Source organism: Herpailurus yagouaroundi, unplaced genomic scaffold, assembly GCF_014898765.1.
Source record: "Herpailurus yagouaroundi ecotype Mexico unplaced genomic scaffold, PumYag 222, whole genome shotgun sequence".
Lineage (NCBI taxonomy): Eukaryota > Metazoa > Chordata > Mammalia > Carnivora > Felidae > Herpailurus > Herpailurus yagouaroundi.
The window spans coordinates 15,838,607-15,859,145 of record NW_024412453.1 but is presented as its reverse complement, the minus strand read 5'-3'; the positions used below and the strand labels follow the sequence as shown (position 1 = coordinate 15,859,145).

The window sequence follows — 20,539 nt, the reverse complement described above, 5'->3', positions numbered from 1 at the left end:
CGGGGGGGCGGCGCCCCCCCCCCCCCCCCCCACGGGGGGGCCGGGGCGGGGTCTTCCTCCCTCTCCCGTCCCGCCCTGCGGAACTCCAGCAGACGGCACAGAAGCAGATACCTGGGCTCCGATAGAGGTTCTTGGGCAGAGTAGGAGAGTGAGCATCTATCAACCCCACGATCTTCATGTGTCCATACTGCTTGGCCAGCATCCGGGCTGTGGCTCCACTGTGGTCTCTTGTGTCCACTCTGACTCCCTGTGAAATTCATGAAAGAACAAGTACTAGGAACCTGCCCCGTAAAGCACCCTCACTTCCCTGGATGCAGACTCTGGACTCCAACCAAAAAGTACACTGAATGCTCACCACCCTGGAAAGGTCTTGCCCTGGGCCCTTAACAGCCCCACATCTGCGTAAGGAAAAGGCGAAGGCTCCTTAAGGACAAGGTGGGGGGCGCTGGGGAGGGGCTTGCTGGCAGCAGTCTCCCCACCAGAGAGCCGTGGCAGCTCTCCAACCTCATTCTTGGGCTTTCCAAGCCAGGCAGACAGGTGCTTAAGGGAGAGGCAGGCACTTGCCCCAGGTGGGGAAGGGCGCACTGCAGGCAATAAGGCCTGAGCCTGACCTTCACCCTTTGAATCTGGGCATGCCCAACTCGCTCCACTTCTCTTCACACAGAAAAAACCTCAGACAACAGCTTCACCAGGGAAGCAACTTTTAAAAGTCACAACCACAATGACAGCACCATCCTTCTGAAGAAGAGTCTGGGAGTTTTTATCCAAAGGCCTAAAATGTACTTCTGGTCTTCAGCACAAATGCTTCCAATCCTAGGACTCTCTCCTAAGGAAATTACCCCAAATAACAGAGAAAGCTTGTATGACATAGGTGTTTGGTAGAACATATCTGCAGTAACAGAAACCTGGAGACAGTGTAAATGGGGGAGGAGTTAGCTATGTTATGGCCATAAACGCTGGTATTTACAAATAATTGGTATAGCCGAGTTTTTGAAAGGACCACAGTATGTCTTTACAATATATAAGATATAAGGTATCCTTATGACGAAGAGAAGGAGACAGGGACACACTGGGGACACAGCCATGTGAAGACAGAGGCAGGGACTGAATGATGCGTCTACGAGCCAAGAAACACCAGGAGCCACCAGAAGTTCAGAGAGAAAAGGAACCATTCCTCCCCAAAGCCTTTGGAGGGGATGTGGCCCTGTTGACACCTTGATCCTGGACTTGTGGCATCCAGAACTGTGAGAAAATCAATTTCTGTGTTTTAAGCCCCCCAAGTTTATAGTAAATTGTTAACAGCAGCCACAGGAAACAAATACACCCATTAATGTGTGAATGGTTAAATGGATTAAGGCATATCACTACTATCAAGTACTGGATCAGAAAGAATGAGGCAGGTTTCTCTACTGATGTGGAAGTAAGTTTGTGATATTTTGCTAACATTTAAAAACACACTGCAGAAGTCTATGTATCCCAGTTTACATAGCAGGATTTCACTTATGTAGAAATCTGTTCAGAGTTATTAACACTCTGGGATGGGGAAGTGTGAGAAAACCTACAGAAGTTTTTTTAATGCTTATTCCTAAAATTTCTATTAATTTTCCTGTAAGTTTTATTGTTTGGCTGTTTTTAAGCCTATAGGTTATATTATTTTCATTTATATGTTTTTTTATTCTTTGAGAGAGAAAGAGAGGGAGAGCATGAGCTTGAGCACACAAGTGGGGCAGGGGCAGAGAGAGAGGGAGACACAGAATCCGAAGCAGGGTCCAGGCTCTGAGCTGTCAGCACAGAGCCCGGCGTAGGGCTCGAACTCACCAACCGTGAGATCATGACGTGAGCCGAAGTTGGAGGCCCAACCAACTGAGCCACCCAGGCACCCCACAGATTATTTATTTATTTTTTTTATTTTTTAACGTTTATTTATTTTTCAGACAGAGAGAGACAGAGCATGAATGGGGAGGGTCAGAGAGCGGGAGACACAGAATCTGAAACAGGCTCCAGGCCCTGAGCTGTCAGCACAGAGCCCGACGCGGGGCTCGAACTCACGGACCACGAAATCATGACCTGAGCCGAAGTCGGCCGCTTAACCGACTGAGCCACCCAGGCACCCCCATAGATTTTTTTAACATCATGAAAATACGGGGGTACCTAAGTGGCTCCATCAGTTGAGTGTCTGACTCTTGACTTTCTCCCTCTCTCTCTGCCCCTTCCCTGCTTGCTCTCAAAATAAATAACTTAAGAAAAAAAATCATGACAATATATACATTATACAGGCACACCTCAGAGATATCACAGGTGCAGTTCCAGACTGCTGCGGGAAAGGATCGCAACAAACCAAATGAAGTGAATTTTTTCGTTTCCCAGTGCATATAAAAGTTGTATTTACACTATACGGTGGTCGTATATTAAGTGTGCATGATGTCTAAAAAAACCAACATGGGGGCACCTGGGTGGCTCAGTTGGTTAAGAGTTGGACTCTTGATCTTGGTTCAGGTCATGATCTCACAGTTTTGACACTGAGCCCGAAGTTGGGCTCTGCACTGGGAGTGGAGCCTGCTTAAGATTCTCTCTCTCCCGCTCCCTCTGCTCCTCCCCCAGTGCTCGCTCTCTCTCTGAAAACAAAACAAAACAAAACAAAACAAAACAAAAGGAAAAAACAATATATATACCTAAATTAAAAAATACTTTATTGGGAGGGGCGCCTGGGTGGCTCAGTCGGTTAAGCGTCCTACTTCAGCTCAGGTCATGATCTCGCAGTTTGTGGGTTCGAGCCCCACATTGGGCTCTGTGCTGACGGTTCGGAGCCTGGAGCCTGCTTCAGAATCTGTGTCTCCCTTTCTCTCTGCTCGCCACCTCCCCTCACCTCCCAGCTGGCAGTCTGTCTCTCTCTCTCAAAAGTAAATAAACATTTAAAACATTAAAAAAAAAAAAGAAACCTATCGGGGTACTTGCTTGCTTCAGTCAGTTTAGCATGATCTCAGGGTTGTGAGTTCAACCCCCATGTTGAGCATAGAGTTTATTTAAACAAACAAAAACTTTCTGCTAAAAAAAAGGTATCAACTGGCTTTCCAGCAAGTCATAATCACTAACTATAGATAACCATAACAAGTATGACAGTAATGAAAAAATTTGAAATACTGTGAGAACTACTAAAATGTGACCCAAGGGGCACCTGGGTGGTGCAGTTGGTTAAGCGTCCCACTCTTGATCTCAGCTCAGGTCATGATTTCACAGTTTGTGAGTTTGAGCCCCACATTGGGCTCTCTGCTGGTGGCATAGAACCTGCTTGGGACTCTGTCTCTCCTTCTCTCTGCCCCTCCCCAGCTTGTATATTCTCTCTCAAAATAAATAAATAAATAAAAACTAAAAATAAAATGTGACCCAGAGACACAAAGTGAGCAAATGCTGTTACAAAAATGGCATCAACAGATTTGCTTGAAGCAGAAACCTTCAATCTGTAAAAAAAAAATGCAGCATTTGCGAAATTCAATACAGTAAAACAATAAAATGAGGTGTCCCTGCACATTCATAAGTTATAGGAGGATTTCCACACCATATTGCTATTATTGAGGATTTAAGACAAGTTTTATATTTTAAAATATTTTTCAGACCTTATTTGTTTATGCACTTTTACAGGTTCATGGAAAGGCACAAAGAAGTTATTAAATCATTGATAAAAAGCTATTTAAGGGCACCTGTGGGGCTCAGTCATTTAAGTGTCCGACTCTTGATTTCCACTCAGGTCACGATCTCATGGGTCATGAGATAGAGCCCCATGTCGAGCTCTGCACTGACAACACAGGGACTACCTGGGATTCTCTCTGCTCCTCCCCTGCTTGTGTTCAATCTCTCTCTCTCTCTCTCTCTCTCTCTAATAAACAAAAAAAAGCTATTTAACAAGGAAAAAGTTTGTAACTATGAGAGGTGATAGATGTTAACTTACTGTGGTATTACACACAATATACACATAATTCAAATCATTATGTAGCACACCTTAAACTTACATAATGTTATATGTCAATTTTATCTCAAGAAGAATGGAAAAAATATTTTAAAGATAAAAGATTAAGCAAAAAGGAACATGATTAGGGGTGCCTGGGGGGCTCAGCCAGTTAAGTGCCCAACTCTTGATTTCCACTCAGGTCATGATCTCATGGTTCATGGGTTCAAGCCCCATGTCAGGCTCTGTGCTGCCAGCTCAGAGCCTGGAGCCTGCTTCGGATTCTGTGTCTCCCTCTCTCTCTGCCTCTCCCCTGCTCATGCTCTGTCCCTCTCTCTCTCTCTCAAAAATAATCTTCCATCTTCCTAATCTTCCTTCGTTTCTAAATTCACTACTCATGAGCATGCTTACTTTAAAAGTATAAAAAAACGAGCTTTCCATTTTAAAAGCTTCAACCCAGCAGTCTGGTGTCTGAGGGCAGAACCATTGGGGCTCAGTGCTCTGGAGGACAAACCAGCAAACATTAAATGTGTACACACCTCTGACCCAGCAATTCCACTTCCAGGAATTTGGCCTCAGGAAATAATTAAGGACATACACTAACATTTGGGATGTTCCCATCAGCATTTAGCATGGTCAAAACCATGAAGACCCTAAAATGAGAAATCAGTGAACTAAGTGAGATCTGTAAAGTGGAACGCCCGTCCCCCATTTATATGACAGGTCCAAGTATATATGTATTAATATGGATGGGATATATGTATTAATATGGATTAATATTAATATTCTCTTCTCATCGTGAAGAGAAAAAAAAAAGCATATTACAAAACATTTTGTATAACAGGACTCCACTTTAACTAAAATATTTATTAAAAAAAAAAAACAGGAGGGAGCACCCAGGAGGCTCAGTCAGTTACATGTCCAAACTTGAGCTTAGGTCATGATCTCAGAGTTTTCATGAGTTCGAGCCCCGTATCGGCTCTGTGCTGACAGTGCAGAGCCTGCCTGGGATTCTCTCTTTCAAAATAAATAAATAAACTTACAAAAAAAAATCAGGATACTCAATGAGTTATTAACATGTGTGATATCTGGGTAATGAGATTAGGAATAGTTTTGGATTTCTTTTTGCTTCACTGTACTTTCTAATTCTTTTATAGCAGGCATATACCACTGTACAATAAACATTCATTTATGTACTCCTCTGCCTTATTTTGAAAACCCATGACCAACTGACAAGCTTGGTTGAGCCTAGTATAAAAGGTGATTATCACAAGTCCCCTAGTAGGACAAAACTGCATTTTTACAAGACCTTAACTGAGTTTTACTTTCTATAATCCCCCACTTTCAAGAGCTCTAGTTAGAAATCAGCTATGAAACCTTCAGCCTTCAAAGATCATTTCTAGATGGGTCTAGAAGGGGAAATGGAACGAAGGTAGTCAAAAGGCACAAATTTCCAGTTATAAGCAATTTACGATGACTGCAGTGAACATTGCCATATGACATATATTGAAGTTGTGGAGAGTAAAGCCTGAGTTCTCGTCACAAGGAAACAATCTGTGTCTGTGTCTACGTAAGATGTGAACGCTCGCCGAATACGTGGTCATCACTTGACAACCCATGGAAGTGAAATCACAACACTGCACACCCCACACTTACAACAGGGATGTTTGTCAGTTCTAGCTCAGTAAAACTGGGGGAGGGAAAGAGGGAGAATTTCTAGTTTCAATTTGATAGAAAGAACCCAAACGTTTCAACCAAAACAAACAACACCATCTTTACTGCAGGGTTTCAACTATCATCTGTTTTTAAGCTTGGAAGACTTCAACCTCAGACTATAGGAAAGGGAAAAAAGCAGTAATGTTATTCCTTAGTGACTAAATGAGGAAGAAAATAGAACCCAGGACAAGGTCCCTGAGGTGAGGGAAGAAAATATGATTTTTTTATCCATCCTTTACAATGTTTTGGTTTTTCTTCCTCTTTTATAATGTACGTGACATATTACTAGAGAAGGACATGACTGGTGGAGCTGTGAGGGCCTGGCCCTCCCAGAAGGAAGGGGAACGGAGTACAAGGGAGGCAGCTACAGCCCTCTCCTGTCCTTGCAGAGCACAGAGTGTCCATCCTCATGCAGTTCTCTGTCTCCAGGACCGGGGACTAGCTCTGGAGGGTCCGCCCCTCTGGCTCCCTGAGATCTAACCATGACTGAGCAGGAGGAAATCTACAGGGAATGAGGAGCAAAGGAGCATCTATGCAGGCCTAGCCACACGGCCTCGCCAGCAGAGGAACAACCTGGCCATCAGCCACAGGCTCCCAGCAGTGCCCACCACCATCAGCCAGAAAGGAATCACGCTGAATCGACCAACACCTTCTACTCCCGATTAGTGCTCTAGAGGGAGAACTCAGAGTTGATTTCCAGAGTTTGATTGCTGTATGTGATTATGAAAGACAAAACTGTTTTTAGGAAATACATACTAAAGTACTGAGGGGGAAAAAGGGCATTATGTCAGCAACTTACTTTCAAATGGTTCTAAAAAGATAATATGTATATAAAGAGAGACTAAATAAAGAAAACGAGATGAAATGTTAATATATGGGGAATCTAATGAAGGCACAGAAATTTTTTGCATTCTTTTGACATTTAAGTCTGAAATTATTTCAAAATTTCAAAAAATTTTCAAAAGAAATCCAATTCAATTTGTTGCTCCTCAAAACAAGTTGCCTACAACAGACAATCTCACACCCAGCTGGGGAATAAAGGTACCAAATGAGGGGCATAATCTGCATGGTAGATAAATTACCTAAAGTCTCTGACTTTCCAATGTGTTTTCCACTTAAAAAACTATGTGAATGTCTCATGACTTCCAGCTCTACCTTACTTGAAATCAAACTCTCAACTCAGAAGCAGAGGTTATGCTTTTTACAGGTTTGAGCTCATACTCATCTATTCTTCACCTTATGCTAGGTCTTAAGAGTGCAATTACCTTCAGAGAACAATTATTTGCAAAAAGAAAGCCCAAATGGCTGATAAATATGCGAAACAATGCTCAACCTCACCAGAAATCAGAGAAAGGCAAAAGCAGGAGACAGCTCATCTGACAGTGTACCAAGTGTTATTGAGGGCATACAGGATGAGAGCTACAACGATCAGAACATCAATCAGGAAAGTCAGTTAACACTGTCTGGTAACGATTCACCCACCCTACACACAAAAAAATTCTACTTGAAGAATATATTCTGATTTCTTTAAAATCCCTCCACACATGCTCGAGAAGACAAGTAAAAAACGAGAACCACAGCCCTGTCAACAATAGCAAAGTGGAAACAACTTAAATGTCCACTAAGAAAGGAATGAATAAAATGTAAAATACTCTTATGTTCAACATACACAGAGCTGTCAAAATGAATGAACTGTATCTCCAAGTACCAGAACTCTGTTGAATGACACGTAACAGTCTGACATGTTATTTACACGTATCTTTATAATACATAAAACAGGGGCGTCTAGGTGGTTCAGTCGGTTAAGCGTCCGACTTCGGCTCAGGTCGTGATCTCGCGGTCCGTGAGTTTGAGCCCCGCGTCGGGCTCTGTGCTGACTGCTCAGAGCCTGGAGCCTGTTTCAGATTCTGTGTCTCCTTCTCTCTCTGACCCTCCCCCATTCATGCTCTGTCTCTGTCTCAAAAATAAATAAACGTTAAAAAAATAAATAAAATAATAAAATAAAATAAAATAAAATAAAATAAAATAAAATAAAATAAAATAACATAAAATAAAATAAAATATATAAAACAATCTGTGCATTCCTTGAGGTCACACAGTGCGTGATGAAAGTATAAACTCAGGGACAGGAAAGGTACAGACCAACATCTGCAGAGAGGTCACCCTGGGATCATGTGGGTGGTATTAGATTTATCTTCTGTACTTTTCTGTATGTTGACAGTACTTCAAGGGGGGCGCCTGGGTGGCTCAGTCGGTTAAGCATACGACTCTTGATTTCAGCTCAGGTCTTGATCTCACAATTGTGGGATCAAACTCTGCGGCGGGCTCTGTGCTGAGCGTGGAGCCTGCTTAGGATTCTCTGCCCCACCCCCACTCACATGCACTCTCTCTCAAAATAAATAAACATTAAAAAAAAAAAAAAAAAAAAGGAAAGAGGGGATCCTGGGTGGCTCAGTTGGCTAAGCATCCGACTTCAGCTCAGGTCATGATCTCACGGTTCATGGGTTCAAGCCCTGTGTGTCTGGCTCCGCGCTGTCAGTGCAGAGCCTGGAGCCTGCTTCAGATTCTGTGTCTCTCTCTCTCTCTCTCTGCTCCACCCCCACTTGCATCCTGTCTGTCTCTCTCAAAAATAAGTAATCAAAATTTAAGGTTCATAATTCTTGCTACTGTGGAGAGAATGGAAGCTTGTACAGTTTGTTCTTCAGATGGCAAGTGAGCAACACCTATGTTAAGACTGTACTTACACTCCACGCAAAATTCTACCTTCATTACTCAACCAGACAGATGTGGTCACACACGTGTGCAGAGATGTATGTGCAGAAAGTCTCCACGGCACTGTGTGTGACAGCAAATGGCTGGCAACGACCTCATTTCATCCACAGACCACTGTCAAATCTCTGATCCATCCCTACAAGGGAGTGCTGTGCCGCCATGAAAAGAGAGAGAGAAGAGAGCTTAACATACACTAATATAGAACAATCTCCCCAATAGACAGTTAAAAAAAAAAAAAAAATCAAGCTGAGAAGCAGGTTGCAGCAAAGGGGGCAGGCAGGCTCCCTGTACCCCTGTCTCATGTAAGTGTACTATCCCCAAAATTCTTTTTCAAAGAAAAACAGCCTATTAACATTGTATTATGTTCAAGTTTCTACCAATGAGTAAGTAAAACACAAACTATCCAATAAAGTGGGCCCCAAAATAGAGAAAACTCATAAAAAAAATACAAATTGGCCAATAAATGTATCCTTAAATGTTCAACTTCACTAATAAGTACAAACCCAAACGAGATACCACATTTCTGTCACCACATTGGCGGAAACTTAACACGAGTAAGTTCCTGAGCTGGTGAAGACATGAGAAAATGGGCCCCTTCACATACTACTGGTGGGGAAGCAAGAGACCACCCTTCAGTGGGAATTTGTTAGGACTTCTATTTCTCCTGAACTTTTTCAACAACTTTATTAAGATATAATTCACGTACCATGCAATTCACCCACTTACAATGTATAATTCAGAGGCATGCAGCCATCACCACAATCAATTTCAGAACATTTCTCTCACCCTGAAAAGAGATCCTGTACCCCTTAAATACTACCCTCTTTCCAATACTCCCATCTCTCATCATCCCTTCCCACCCGCTGCTGCTGGCCCTAGGCCACCATTAATCTACTTTCTATCTCTACAGATTTGCTCATTCAGGACATTTCAAGTATAAAGAATCATACAATATGTGGTCCTTTGTGCCTGGCTCTTATCACTCAGTAGTATTTTCAAGGTCCATGTTGTAATAGGTGTCAGAACTTTACTCCTTTTTATGGCTCAATAACATTCCATTGTGTGGAAAGACCACATTTTACTTATCCATTTATCAGTTGATGGACATGTGGATTTCCACCTTTTGGTTATGGCGAAAAAACACTGCTGTGGACATTGTGTGTTAAGTGTTTGTGTGGACCTGTTTTCAATTCTCTGGGGGTAGATACGGAGGAGAGTGGCTTTATGTTTAACTGTTTGAGAAACTGCCAGACGGTTTTCCCAACAGGCTGCATCATTTTACATTCCTGTCAGCAGTGTGAGAGGCTTCCAACTGTCCACATCCTCACCCACTTATTACTGTCTGTCTTTTTATGTTACAGACATCCCAGTAGTTTTGATTTACAATTCAACATGTGAGTTGGGGCTGCATGGGTGGCTCAGTCCGTTGAGTGTCCGACTTTGGATCAGATCATGATCTCACGGTTTGTGGATTCAAGTCCCACATCGGGCTTGTTGCTGTCAGCGTGGAGCCTGCTTCAGATCCTCTGTCCCCCTCTCTCTCTACCTCTCCCCGACTTGCACTCTCTCAAAAATCAATTAAAAAAAAAAATTTTAAAAACTAACATGTGAACGCCAGCAACCCCTCCTACAGAAATACGATATACAGAAATACCTGCACGCAAGCCAAAGTTCCCTGTACAGAGAGGGTCTCTAGAGCACTGTTTATAACTGTAAAATGTAAGAAACCTAAATCTCAACTACTATGGAACTGATTAATTACACCCATATATACTGTAGAAGGAAAAAAAAGGTCTATTGCATATTAAGTGATCTTCTAAAAGCTGCAGAGTAAATACACAGTAGAATCCCACTCCGCTCAAAATGGAAAGCACTGTGTTTATAGTTGTCTACAGGTACACCTTCCTAAGCAGAAGAGTCTGGGGCTGCCTCAAACCAAGTGGGCACCTTGGGGAGAAGCAGGGGGTGGCTGAAAAGGGAGGAAGATCTTAGCATTCTTACTCTAATGTTTTTAAGTAATGGGATAAGTTATTTACTTTCTAAAACATATTTTCCACAGTTTTGAAATGATAGCATTACAGGAACAGGTGTCTATTTTTACTCACCACTGTACCTGAGTGCCACACAACACTTGGCATCCACAGATACGATGAAAACGTGCTCAATAAATAGAAAGCGGCTACTTCCGTGCAGCAGAAAACTCTGTGATAGCTCATACTTCAAGGAGAAGATTCCTCACCTGCTGTGACTAAAGTGTAAGCTAACAAACAGGGTCACTTACATGATTGAGAAAATACTGCACAATTATTTCATGGCCAGAGGCAGCTGCTTCCATCAAAGGAGTAAATCCATATACTGGTTCCCTACAAGACAGAGGCCATGGTCAGACAATTATTGGAGAGAAGTTTGCCACGCAGAAGCTTCCCTGCTGCAGACAAGACCAAGCTGGTATAAAGTCACCCTTCCCTAAGCACAGAGGTCTCCCTCTCCCCAGAACCAACAGAGACATGTGAAAAAGTTCACATTAACACATCAGCCTCATAAATTCTTCTGGTTCTACCCTTTTTTTAAGTTTATTTATTTGAGAGAGACAGAGATAGAGAAAGAGGGGGCACTCAGGTGGCTCAGTCGGTTAAGCATCCAACTCTTAGTTTCAGCTCAGGTCATGATTTCATGGTTTAGTGAGTTCAATCCTGCTTGGCATTCTCTGTCTCCCTCTCTCTCTGCTACTCTGCCACTCGTGCTCTCAAAGTAAATAAATAAACTTTAAAAATTAAATAAAAAAAAAAAAAGAGGGAGACAGAGAGCAGGAGAGGGGCAGAGAGACAGGGAGGGAGAGAATCCCAAGCAAGCTCGACGTTGTCAGCACAGAGGCCAACATGGGTCTCAATCTCATGACCTGAGCCAACACCAAGAGTAGGACCCTTAACTGAATGAGCCACCCAGGTGCTCCCGATAATCACTCCTAAGCTGCTTCCACTTGCCACCTCTTAAATTTCCATTTTAATTACAAGCCGAAAGCAACTGTCGCCCTTCACTGCACACAGAAAGCCAGCGTGTCCCTTCCACCTATCCAGATCCTATGCCTTGAGCTCAACATCTTCCAGAAACCCTCCCAAAAGCTCCAGGACCAACCATCTACCTTGTCCTTAGTTTGCCTAGTATCTGATGCTTATTTTGGGGTTTGCTTACAATTTGCTCAGCACTGCCTACAGCTGCCCTCTGACCCTCACTTCCCTTCAGACTGGTCTAGAAGACAGGAACCAAGCTAAATCCTGGGTTTCATCCATTGTAAGATACACCATTTTTGCATTTTAACATCTCCCAAGCCAGAATTTATCTTAAAATCAACAGGCAAGTGGCATTTTGATCAGTGGCACTTCTTCCTCAGTGGCATATGAAACGGTGGCATGTATCTTATAAGAGATGGCTTCAGCCAGGGGCGTGCACAGTGTCAGGTGGATGCGGGGCTGGTACTTGCTGTGCTGAAAGGGGATTATCACTGTGACATGCTTTGGACGACAACACCCCTTCCGGCTTACAAAACTCATGACTACTTTCAAAGCATCACCTCACCCAACACAGACAAAGGCAAGAAGGAGAAAGGAGTTAGCATTTAATGCATGTAAACGGAGTGCCATTCACAATGCCAGGCCCAGGCCCCTGATGTGTGACAGAACATGTAATTTTTCTAACAACTCCATGACACCGGTATTGTCATCCCCAGTTTTCAGGCTCAGTGGCACCTGGGTGACTTAGTCAGTTAAGTGACTTCGGCTCAGGTCAAGATCTCGCGGTTCACAAGTTTGAGCCCCATCTGACTCCCTGCTGTTAGCACAGAGACCATTTAAGAGTCTCTGTCCTCCTCTCTCTGCCCCTCACCTGCTTGTGCTCTCTCCCAAATATAAATAAACATTAAAAAAAAAAAAAAAAAAAAAAGAGGGACACCTGAGAGGCTCAGTCGGTTAAGCGTCCGACTGTGGCTCAGGTCATGATCTCGCAGTTCGTGGGTTGGGACTCTGTGTTGACAGCTGGGAGCCTGGAGCCTGCTTCGGATTATGTGTCTCCCCCTCTCTCTCTGCCCTTGTCCTGCTCACACTCTGTCTCTGTCTCTCAAAAATAAATAAATATTTTAAAAAGTTAATAAAAAAAGAGGAAGGGAGGGAGGGAGGGAGGGAGGGAGGAAGGAAGAAAATGAGACTCAGAGCACTTAAAGTGCTGTACCCAATGTCCCCTGACAGATGGAGGAAAAAGCTCAGCCTATCCTCAAGCTCCCCATGCCTGGACAGGACTGTCCCCTCTGCCCAAGGCAGGGGCTACTCTGCACTCTAGCCTCCCCAGCTGCCCTCCTCAGAGTCAGAGCGACCACCAAAGACCTGGTCATCACCTCACGTTGGCATTCGCTCCACTGTCCAAAAGGAACTTGACCATCTGCTGGTGCCCAGCGCTGGTGCAGTGGAAGAGGGCAGTCCAGCCTTGAATGTCCTTCATTTCCAGCTCGGCACCTTGCTTCAAGAGAACACAGAATGCTCGTTACAGCCTCAGCTCCTCTGTGTGGGGCGGGCGCCCTCCAGGCCGTCACACTGCAAGAATCAAAGTGATTACACGAACACGCACACGCACACCATGGTCTGCGGTGGTTCACGTCTCTGCCAGAGCCGGGAGCCCCGCACATTTCTTAGCCTGAGTCCCCTCGTAGCTCACCTGGAGGAGAAAGTAGGCGATGCTCTCGTTGCCACAGCTGGAAGCCAGCATCAGTGGAGTCTGCCCTTCTGGGGTCGGCACATTCACACTCACCCCCGCCTCAAGCAGCAGGTGCACGATGGTATCATGTCCAATGTAGGAAGCATACATCAGCGGGGTCCAGCCACCACCATTCTTCTTATTCAAATCTAACTCTCTCCTAAACAAATGCAAGATATGCTAGACATGTCCCGCCATCTCACGTGTGAGGTTTACCAAAGCCAGCGGCAAGGCCAGGCCAAGACAAAGAGGGGGAAGTACAGCCAGGAAGCAGAAGTTATCTGCCACGCTGGACATCATAGGGGAGGGGAGGAAGACAGGGGAACAGTTAGGTTTGCTGTACAGCTGCCTCTGCAAAGTCCACAGGGCTATCTTCCTCCTCCAACTGCACATTCTCATTGGCCCCTCCTCCTATCCCAAGGCCAGCAATTCTCTTCTTTCCTACCCCCAGCAACACAGACGGTTCTCAACTGGGGGATTCTGCCCCCCAGGAGACATTTGGCAAAGTCTGGACACATTACTGGTTCACAAGTGCATAAGGAAAAGCTACTGTCATCTAGGGGACGGAGGCCAGGGATGCCGCTAAATATCCTGCATGCACAAGTCAGCCTCCCAACAGAGAATGATCTGGCTTAGATTGTCAGGAGTGCCAAGGTCAAGAAACTGTGACCCGGAGCCTTGATTGCCTTCCAACAGACCAGGATCTGCTAGTCCGGTGCTGGGTGGAAAGGAAAGGGGAAGGGACTCAGACAATGGGTAAGATTTCTCTCTCATCACCTCATCCTACAAAAACATTCTTGGAAAATCAGTACCCAGAGGATCCTATCTTTTTCACTGATTTCCACCAAAATTCTAAAGAAGCGTTTCCCCCAGGAAAAAAAATTATGGGCTTCCTACCCCAGAGTTTGGGCCTGGGGCATGGAAATAACATCTACTTCCAGAACACCCCGCATGGTTCATGCCCCACAGCTTTCCTCTTGCACAATCCCAGCCTCCAGTGGAGGTAGGCGAGGCTCTCATTGCCACAGCTGGAAGCTAGCATCTGGCAGTCCAGTCTGACAGTCAACCCACAGTCTGTGCCTCTCAGAGGTTTGGACACAAGAAGCCACACCAGACAATTATGTTCCATTTGCTAGCACCTTCTATTCACTCCGGGATACCCATGCAGCCATTCCAGAAGGTCCTGATCCCAGGAATGCAATGGTAGCCATTGGCTGGGAGAGGGCACAGAGACCAGTCCATCCTGGCCAGATGACCTTTGCTGGTGGCTCAATTCCATGTGGAGAAGAGCCCAGCCCTCCACAGAGTGTCTCTGAGGCTCTGACATGTCCAGTTGGGCCCAAGCCTCCCTTCTGATGCCTCTACTCGCTTCAGGTCCCAGTCTGCTTACTGTCAGCAGCCTTGGTGTCAGCTAGGGCTACAGTCCCAACCAGAGCACAAACACTTCCCCTCTCCCCTGTGGAGCCATTCCAGACTGTGGATTTATTAATTTTTGTAATGTTCTATTTATTTTTGAGAGACGCAGAGTGAGAGTGGGGGAGGGGCAGAGAGAGAGGGAGATACAGAATCCGAAGTAGGCTCCAGGCTCCGAGCTGTCAGCACAGAGCCTGATGTGGGGCTCAAACCCACAAACTGTGAGATCATGACCTGAGCTGAAGTCGGATGTCCAACCGACTGAGCCACCCAGGCGCCTTCCTGGACTATGCATTTAAACAGTACACCCAAAGGCTTAAAAACCCAAGAACACCAAAGGAGCAAAGTTGTAACTGGGGTCTCAGTGACCCTGTGAGGGAATGTGCTGCCTGTGTATCCAGCTAACATTCCAAAAGCCACCTGGTACAGGAGTACAAAACATTATGTCTTACCACAGTGCTATACTTGTACTTAACTGGCCACATATTTATAAGTGGCAGTTATGACTTAGGAACCAGAAACCCAGGGCTTATACAAGGCTTTGCTCTGGCTCCCCAGGAACTGAAACAGGCACACGTAGATATAGACATAGATGGTTCCACTAGTTGTCAATGAGAAACAGAAACAATGAGGTGGATGTAAGGGGTGGAGGCAAGGAGATTGGTCCTTTTCCAAAAACTAAATTAACACATGTGTAAGACTGCAGGTGGCAATCCTCTCTGGCGATCCCCAGAGAGGAAGATGAATCCCACCTCCTCGTCCTCTATGGTAGAAGCCAGAGTGACAGGAAGGCACAAGGGATAAAAATGAATCTCCTGGGGAAAGGAGGCCACAGGGCATCACTTTCTAACTTTATTTTTGTTTTGTCTGAGCACTTCTGCAATTAGTAAAAACCATAAAATGACTGTAGTTAACAAAAGTCTGAAATGATTCATAAGCTTATGAAAAAAGCCCAAACTGTCGCTTTCTTCTTAGGAATAAAAACGGACTTATTCGTGTCCAGCCTAAATCATTAGTGACAGCTGTCCGACAGACACAGGGATATATCTCGGTGTGTTCCATGTCTGCGACTGTGTGCAAGGCCCCATAAGCTCACTGACAGCCCTACCTGGGATCTGAAGCCACAGAGACGGTACTCAAAATCTGAGCAGGAACATTTCCCAAGGTCTCTTACCGCTGCACACATTCCTTCACCACTTCATATTGGCCAATGGAAGCAGCTGTGTGAAGATCCAAGGGGACGGCCAGCTCCTCCCGGCCGACCTGAGCACCTAGCCCATGCCACATGGACAAGCTGCAGTTCAGAAGTTCTGGCTCACTGGCTTCATCGCTGAGCTCCGACATCACTGTGGAGGGAGATCGAGGGGTTAGAGCATTCCTTCCTGGTTGTTCCAGGGAACAGAACAGGATGGTCACACTCCCACCTGCAGTAGGCGGCTGGTCACTATCCTAGCAGACTGCCACTCAATGCAGCCAACTCCTGGGACAGACTTAGAAGATTATCATTAAGTGCCATATGGTTTGGGCAGCTCCATCCTTCTAATACCGGTGAGCTTGTCACCAGACACAAAGAAAGGAGCATATATGGTGAGTCACATACTGCAGTGGACACTTTCCTTCATCAACCCTCAGGCCCCAGTTCTACCAAGGGAACTCTCCAGGAACTCAGGAAGCCTGACAACCTCTTGGATGGGCAGTTAAGAAACATTAATTGGGTCACTGGACCTAATCAACTCTTAGGTGTGGTGGGAAAGAAGCCTGGACTTGGGAGTTATATCAAAATTTAGCTCTGCTATTTACCATCTCCAGTCTTTACTTCTGCGCTAATGCGGGCATAGCTCAAGGGGCTGTTGTTAAACACACATGGACGAAAGGATAAGTAAACAGTGGCACAGCCGTATATTGGAACGCTACTAATAAACAGAAGGTACAAACAGTTGACACACACAGTAATAGACACAATATATGAATGAACATCAAACTCACTGTGCTAAAGAAGTCAGACTCAAAGGCTACCTACTTTATGATTCCATTTACAGGACATTCTAGAAAAAACAAAATGGAAGGGCTGGAGGACAGATCAGCGGGACTGGGGTTAGGAATGGGGGGACCACAAAGGGACAGCAAGAGGGAATTTGGGGGGAATGTTTTACATACTGGTTGGTAGATATGTTGACTCTATACGTTAATCAAAACTCATAGACCCTGGCACAAAAACAGACACATAGACCAATGGAATAGAATAGAAACCCCAGAACTAGACCCACAAACGTATGGCCAACTCATCTTTGACAAAGCAGGAAAGAACATCCAATGGAAAAAAGACAGTCTCTTTAACAAATGGTGCTGGGAGAACTGGACAGCAACATGCAGAAGGTTGAAACTAGACCACTTTCTCACACCATTCACAAAAATAAACTCAAAATGGATAAAGGACCTGAATGTGAGACAGGAAACCATCAAAACCCTAGAGGAGAAAGCAGGAAAAGACCTCTCTGACCTCAGCCGTAGCAATCTCTTACTCGACACATCACCAAAGGCAAGGGAATTAAAAGCAAAAGTGAATGACTGGGACCTCATGAAGATAAAAAGCTTCTGCACAGCAAAGGAAACAACCAACAAAACGAAAAGGCAACCAACGGAATGGGAAAAGATATTTGCAAATGACATATCGGACAAAGGGCTAGTATCCAAAATCTATCAAGAGCTCACCAAACTGCACACCCGAAAAGCAAATAACCCAGTTGAGAAATGGGCAGAAAACATGAATAGACACTTCTCTAAAGAAGACATCCGGATGGCCAACAGGCACATGAAAAGATGTTCAGCGTCGCTCCTTATCAGGGAAATACAAATCAAAACCACACTCAGGTATCACCTCACGCCAGTCAGAGTGGCCAAAATGAACAAATCAGGAGACTATAGATGCTGGAGAGGATGTGGAGAAACGGGAACCCTCTTGCACTGTTGGTGGGAATGCAAATTGGTGCAGCCGCTCTGGAAAGCAGTGTGGAGGTTCCTCAGAAAATTAAAAATAGACCTACCCTATGACCCAGCAATAGCACTGCTAGGAATTTATCCAAGGGACACAGGAGTACTGATGCATAGGGGCACTTGTACCCCAATGTTCATAGCAGCACTCTCAACAATAGTCAAATTATGGAAAGAGCCTAAATGTCCATCAACTGATGAATGGATAAAGAAATTGTGGTTTATATCCACTATGGAATACTATGTGGCAATGAGAAAAAATGAAATATGGCCTTTTGTAGCAACGTGGATGGAACTGGAGAGTGTGATGCTAAGTGAAATAAGCCATACAGAGAAAGACAGATACCATATGGTTTCACTCTTATGTGGATCCTGAGAAACTTAACAGGAACCCATGGGGGAGGGGAAGGGAAAAAAAAAAAAAAAAGAGGTTAGAGTGGGAGAGAGCCAAAGCATAAGAGACTGTTGAAAACTGAGAGCAAACTGAGGGTTGATGGGGGGTGGGAGGGAGGAGAGGGTGGGTGATGGGTATTGAGGAGGGCACCTTTTGGGATGAGCACTGGGTGTTGTATGGAAACCAATTTGACAATAAATTTCATATATAAATTAAAAAAAAAAACAAAAACAAAACAAAAAAAACCTCATAGACCCAAACACCAAATGAGTGAATTTTAATGTAAACATTTTTTTTTATTAAAAAAAATTTTTTTTAATCCTTGTTTATTTTTGGGAGAGAGAGAGACAGAATGTGAGTGGGGGAGGAGCAGAGAGAGAGGGAAACAGAAATTGAAGCAGTCTCCAGGCTGAGCTCTCGGCACAGAGCCCAACACAGGGCTGAAACCCAAGAACGGTGAGATCATGACCTGAGCCGAAGTCGGACACTTAACCGACCAAGCCACCCAGGAGCACCCTAATGTAAAAATTTTAAACAAATCTTTAAAAAGAAAAGACAAGTAAGTCCCAGCACAGAAACTATGATGTGATTGGTGTTTGGCAAAGGTTGACTGAGTAGGAATCCACCCATACATTCCTTGAAAACAGGAGGGATGGGAAAGTGATACACTGGAAAATGTGTGGGGTGGTGGAACGTTCCTGGAGAGCCACTATACCAGGATGAGGAGTCCATGAAAGTCCTTTATTCTGGGAATCCTAACCAAATCAATGCCAGGCCATTAGCTTCCTATTAGAACCTTTAGGTCCCCAAGTAACTTTTGTCTCCTACCTACTATGGGTGGGAGAGAACAAGGAAACAACTATAGCAAAGAGAGAAAGGAGGGTCATGTCCATTCAGATGACCTAAAGGCACTCCAGCAGTTCACAGATGCATTAGGACCTCAGTCTCTACTAAAGAACGCTTCCACACTCCAGGTAACAGCTGAGATGGCCAAACAACTAACAAGCCACCAATCTGAGGGACAAAGAATCTTGTAAGCCCTTGGCCAGAATATGTGTACATATGATGGGGCCTGTAGGTAACCAAGTTCAGAGCAAAGCCCAGTGTTCTGGTACCACCACCCCCTCACACTGGCAGGGCCTGAGATCAACCATCTTTCTCACTCTGCAGGCAAGAAACCCCAACCTGAATAGTCCAAGCCAACAAATACTGGATAAGAATCCAAATAAGCCGAGTACCAGTTAAGGGCCCCTTTCCACACATCCCTCAAGCCTCCTATAGGTGGGTCTCTTTTACTCCAAATGCCTCCTCCAGAGTAGAGTCCATGCAGTCTCTCATATATTTTTTAAAGTTTATTTATTTACAGGAGTGCCTGGGTGGCTCAGTAGGTTAAGAGTCCCACTTCGGCTCAGGTCATGATCTCCTGGTTTGTGGGTTAGAGCCCCGGGTCAGGCTCTGTGCTGACAGCTCAGAGCCTGGAGTCTCCTTCGGATTCTGTGTCTCCCTTTCTTTCTGCCCCTCTCCCACTCGCAGTCTGTCTCTCTCCCCTTCAAAAATAAATAGACATTAAAAAAAATTAAGTTTATTTATATATTTATTTTGAGAGACAGAAAGTACAAGTGGGGGAAGGCCAGAGAAAGGAGAGAGAGAATCTCAAGCAGGCTCCGCAGCCACAGCACGGAGCCCCACGCGGGGCTAGAACTCACAAACCATGAGATCATGACCTCAGCCGGTCATGAGCCGAGACCAAGAGTCGGAAGCTTAACTGCCTGAGCCAGCCAGGTGCCCCTATGTGGTCTCTCTTATTATTAGAGGCTCAGGTGTCTCTCACTCTGCAAGGCGGCAATCACAACCAGGCCCGGCTCTAGGAGCCTATGGAGGGAGAACTCGGATGCCACGGGGCCGTAAAGCTACTGGTACTTCTTTTATCACCATGCCACATGTCACACACTCTACAATGATGGGATATTTGTTATGAATAAAACGATTACGTTCATCCATACATTTGTAGACTTGCTTAGTATCCATTACCTTTTCAATAACCCAAAAACCTTAACTAAAAAATAATGACGCTGATAGTCGGCCGCCACGCCCACAGGGAGGAAGTCTGCAAAAGCCCAAAGGCAGCCCGTCTCGTCCTGACGCGTGAGCCGTTCGCGCAGACTGGGGTACCCACCCTGGTTGTCAGGCCCCGGGGTGGGTCCTTCGAGAACACCGCCAGGCCAGACCGCACAGACATCCCCTGACACCTCCTCCTGGTAACCCCACATGGCACGTGGCTCTGCCGTCGCCTCTACAAGGATGCAAAAGCGGAAGCGTCGCCAGAAACTCACGCGGCTACCAAGCGGCGGGCCGGGCCTGGCCGCAGACAGGCAGGCGGCAAGTGCCGGCCCCAGGCGGTGTCGGGCCGCCACCGAGCGTACCTGCGCTGAGTCCCGGTGCGCCGCCGCACTCTCTCAGCCCGGCGCGCTCGCCGCCACGCACGCCCGGGCTCCCTCCGCGCGGGCTGCCGCCGCAGCGCCCGGACACCGCGGCCCCACTCCCGCCCCGGAAGTGGTTGCGGGAGG

At 45.5% G+C, this 20,539-nt stretch overlaps 1 protein-coding gene and 1 long non-coding RNA gene across 9 annotated transcripts in view; one reads left to right on the top strand and one right to left on the bottom strand.

Moving 5' to 3' along the window:
• The window catches only part of LOC121019583 (uncharacterized), an 11,476-nt gene extending 4,946 nt beyond the window's left edge, over window positions 1-6,530 (top strand). Inside the window, exon 2 of the long non-coding RNA XR_005785695.1 lies at window positions 6,089-6,530. This is a non-coding gene — a long non-coding RNA (uncharacterized LOC121019583). The remainder of the gene's footprint in view (window positions 1-6,088) is intronic.
• Window positions 1-20,504, bottom strand: part of ANKS3 (ankyrin repeat and sterile alpha motif domain containing 3) — a 35,606-nt gene extending 15,102 nt beyond the window's left edge. For 4 of the 8 annotated variants that reach the window (XM_040459098.1, XM_040459101.1, XM_040459100.1 and 1 more), the window contains exons 1-7: window positions 20,396-20,497; window positions 20,149-20,265; window positions 15,762-15,933; window positions 13,136-13,334; window positions 12,819-12,940; window positions 10,713-10,794; window positions 112-247 (exon numbers count right to left, since the gene is read on the bottom strand). In XM_040459098.1, the coding sequence (XP_040315032.1) occupies window positions 112-247; window positions 10,713-10,794; window positions 12,819-12,940; window positions 13,136-13,334; window positions 15,762-15,933; window positions 20,149-20,242 (805 nt within the window). In that variant the 5' untranslated portion in view covers window positions 20,243-20,265; window positions 20,396-20,497. Of the gene's footprint in view, window positions 1-111; window positions 248-10,712; window positions 10,795-12,818; window positions 13,015-13,135; window positions 13,335-15,695; window positions 15,720-15,761; window positions 15,934-20,148; window positions 20,266-20,395 lie in introns of those variants that run through there. The other 4 variants (XM_040459103.1, XM_040459104.1, XM_040459105.1 and 1 more) reach the window with 4 other exon arrangements.
• Window positions 20,505-20,539: the final 35 nt, after the last annotated feature.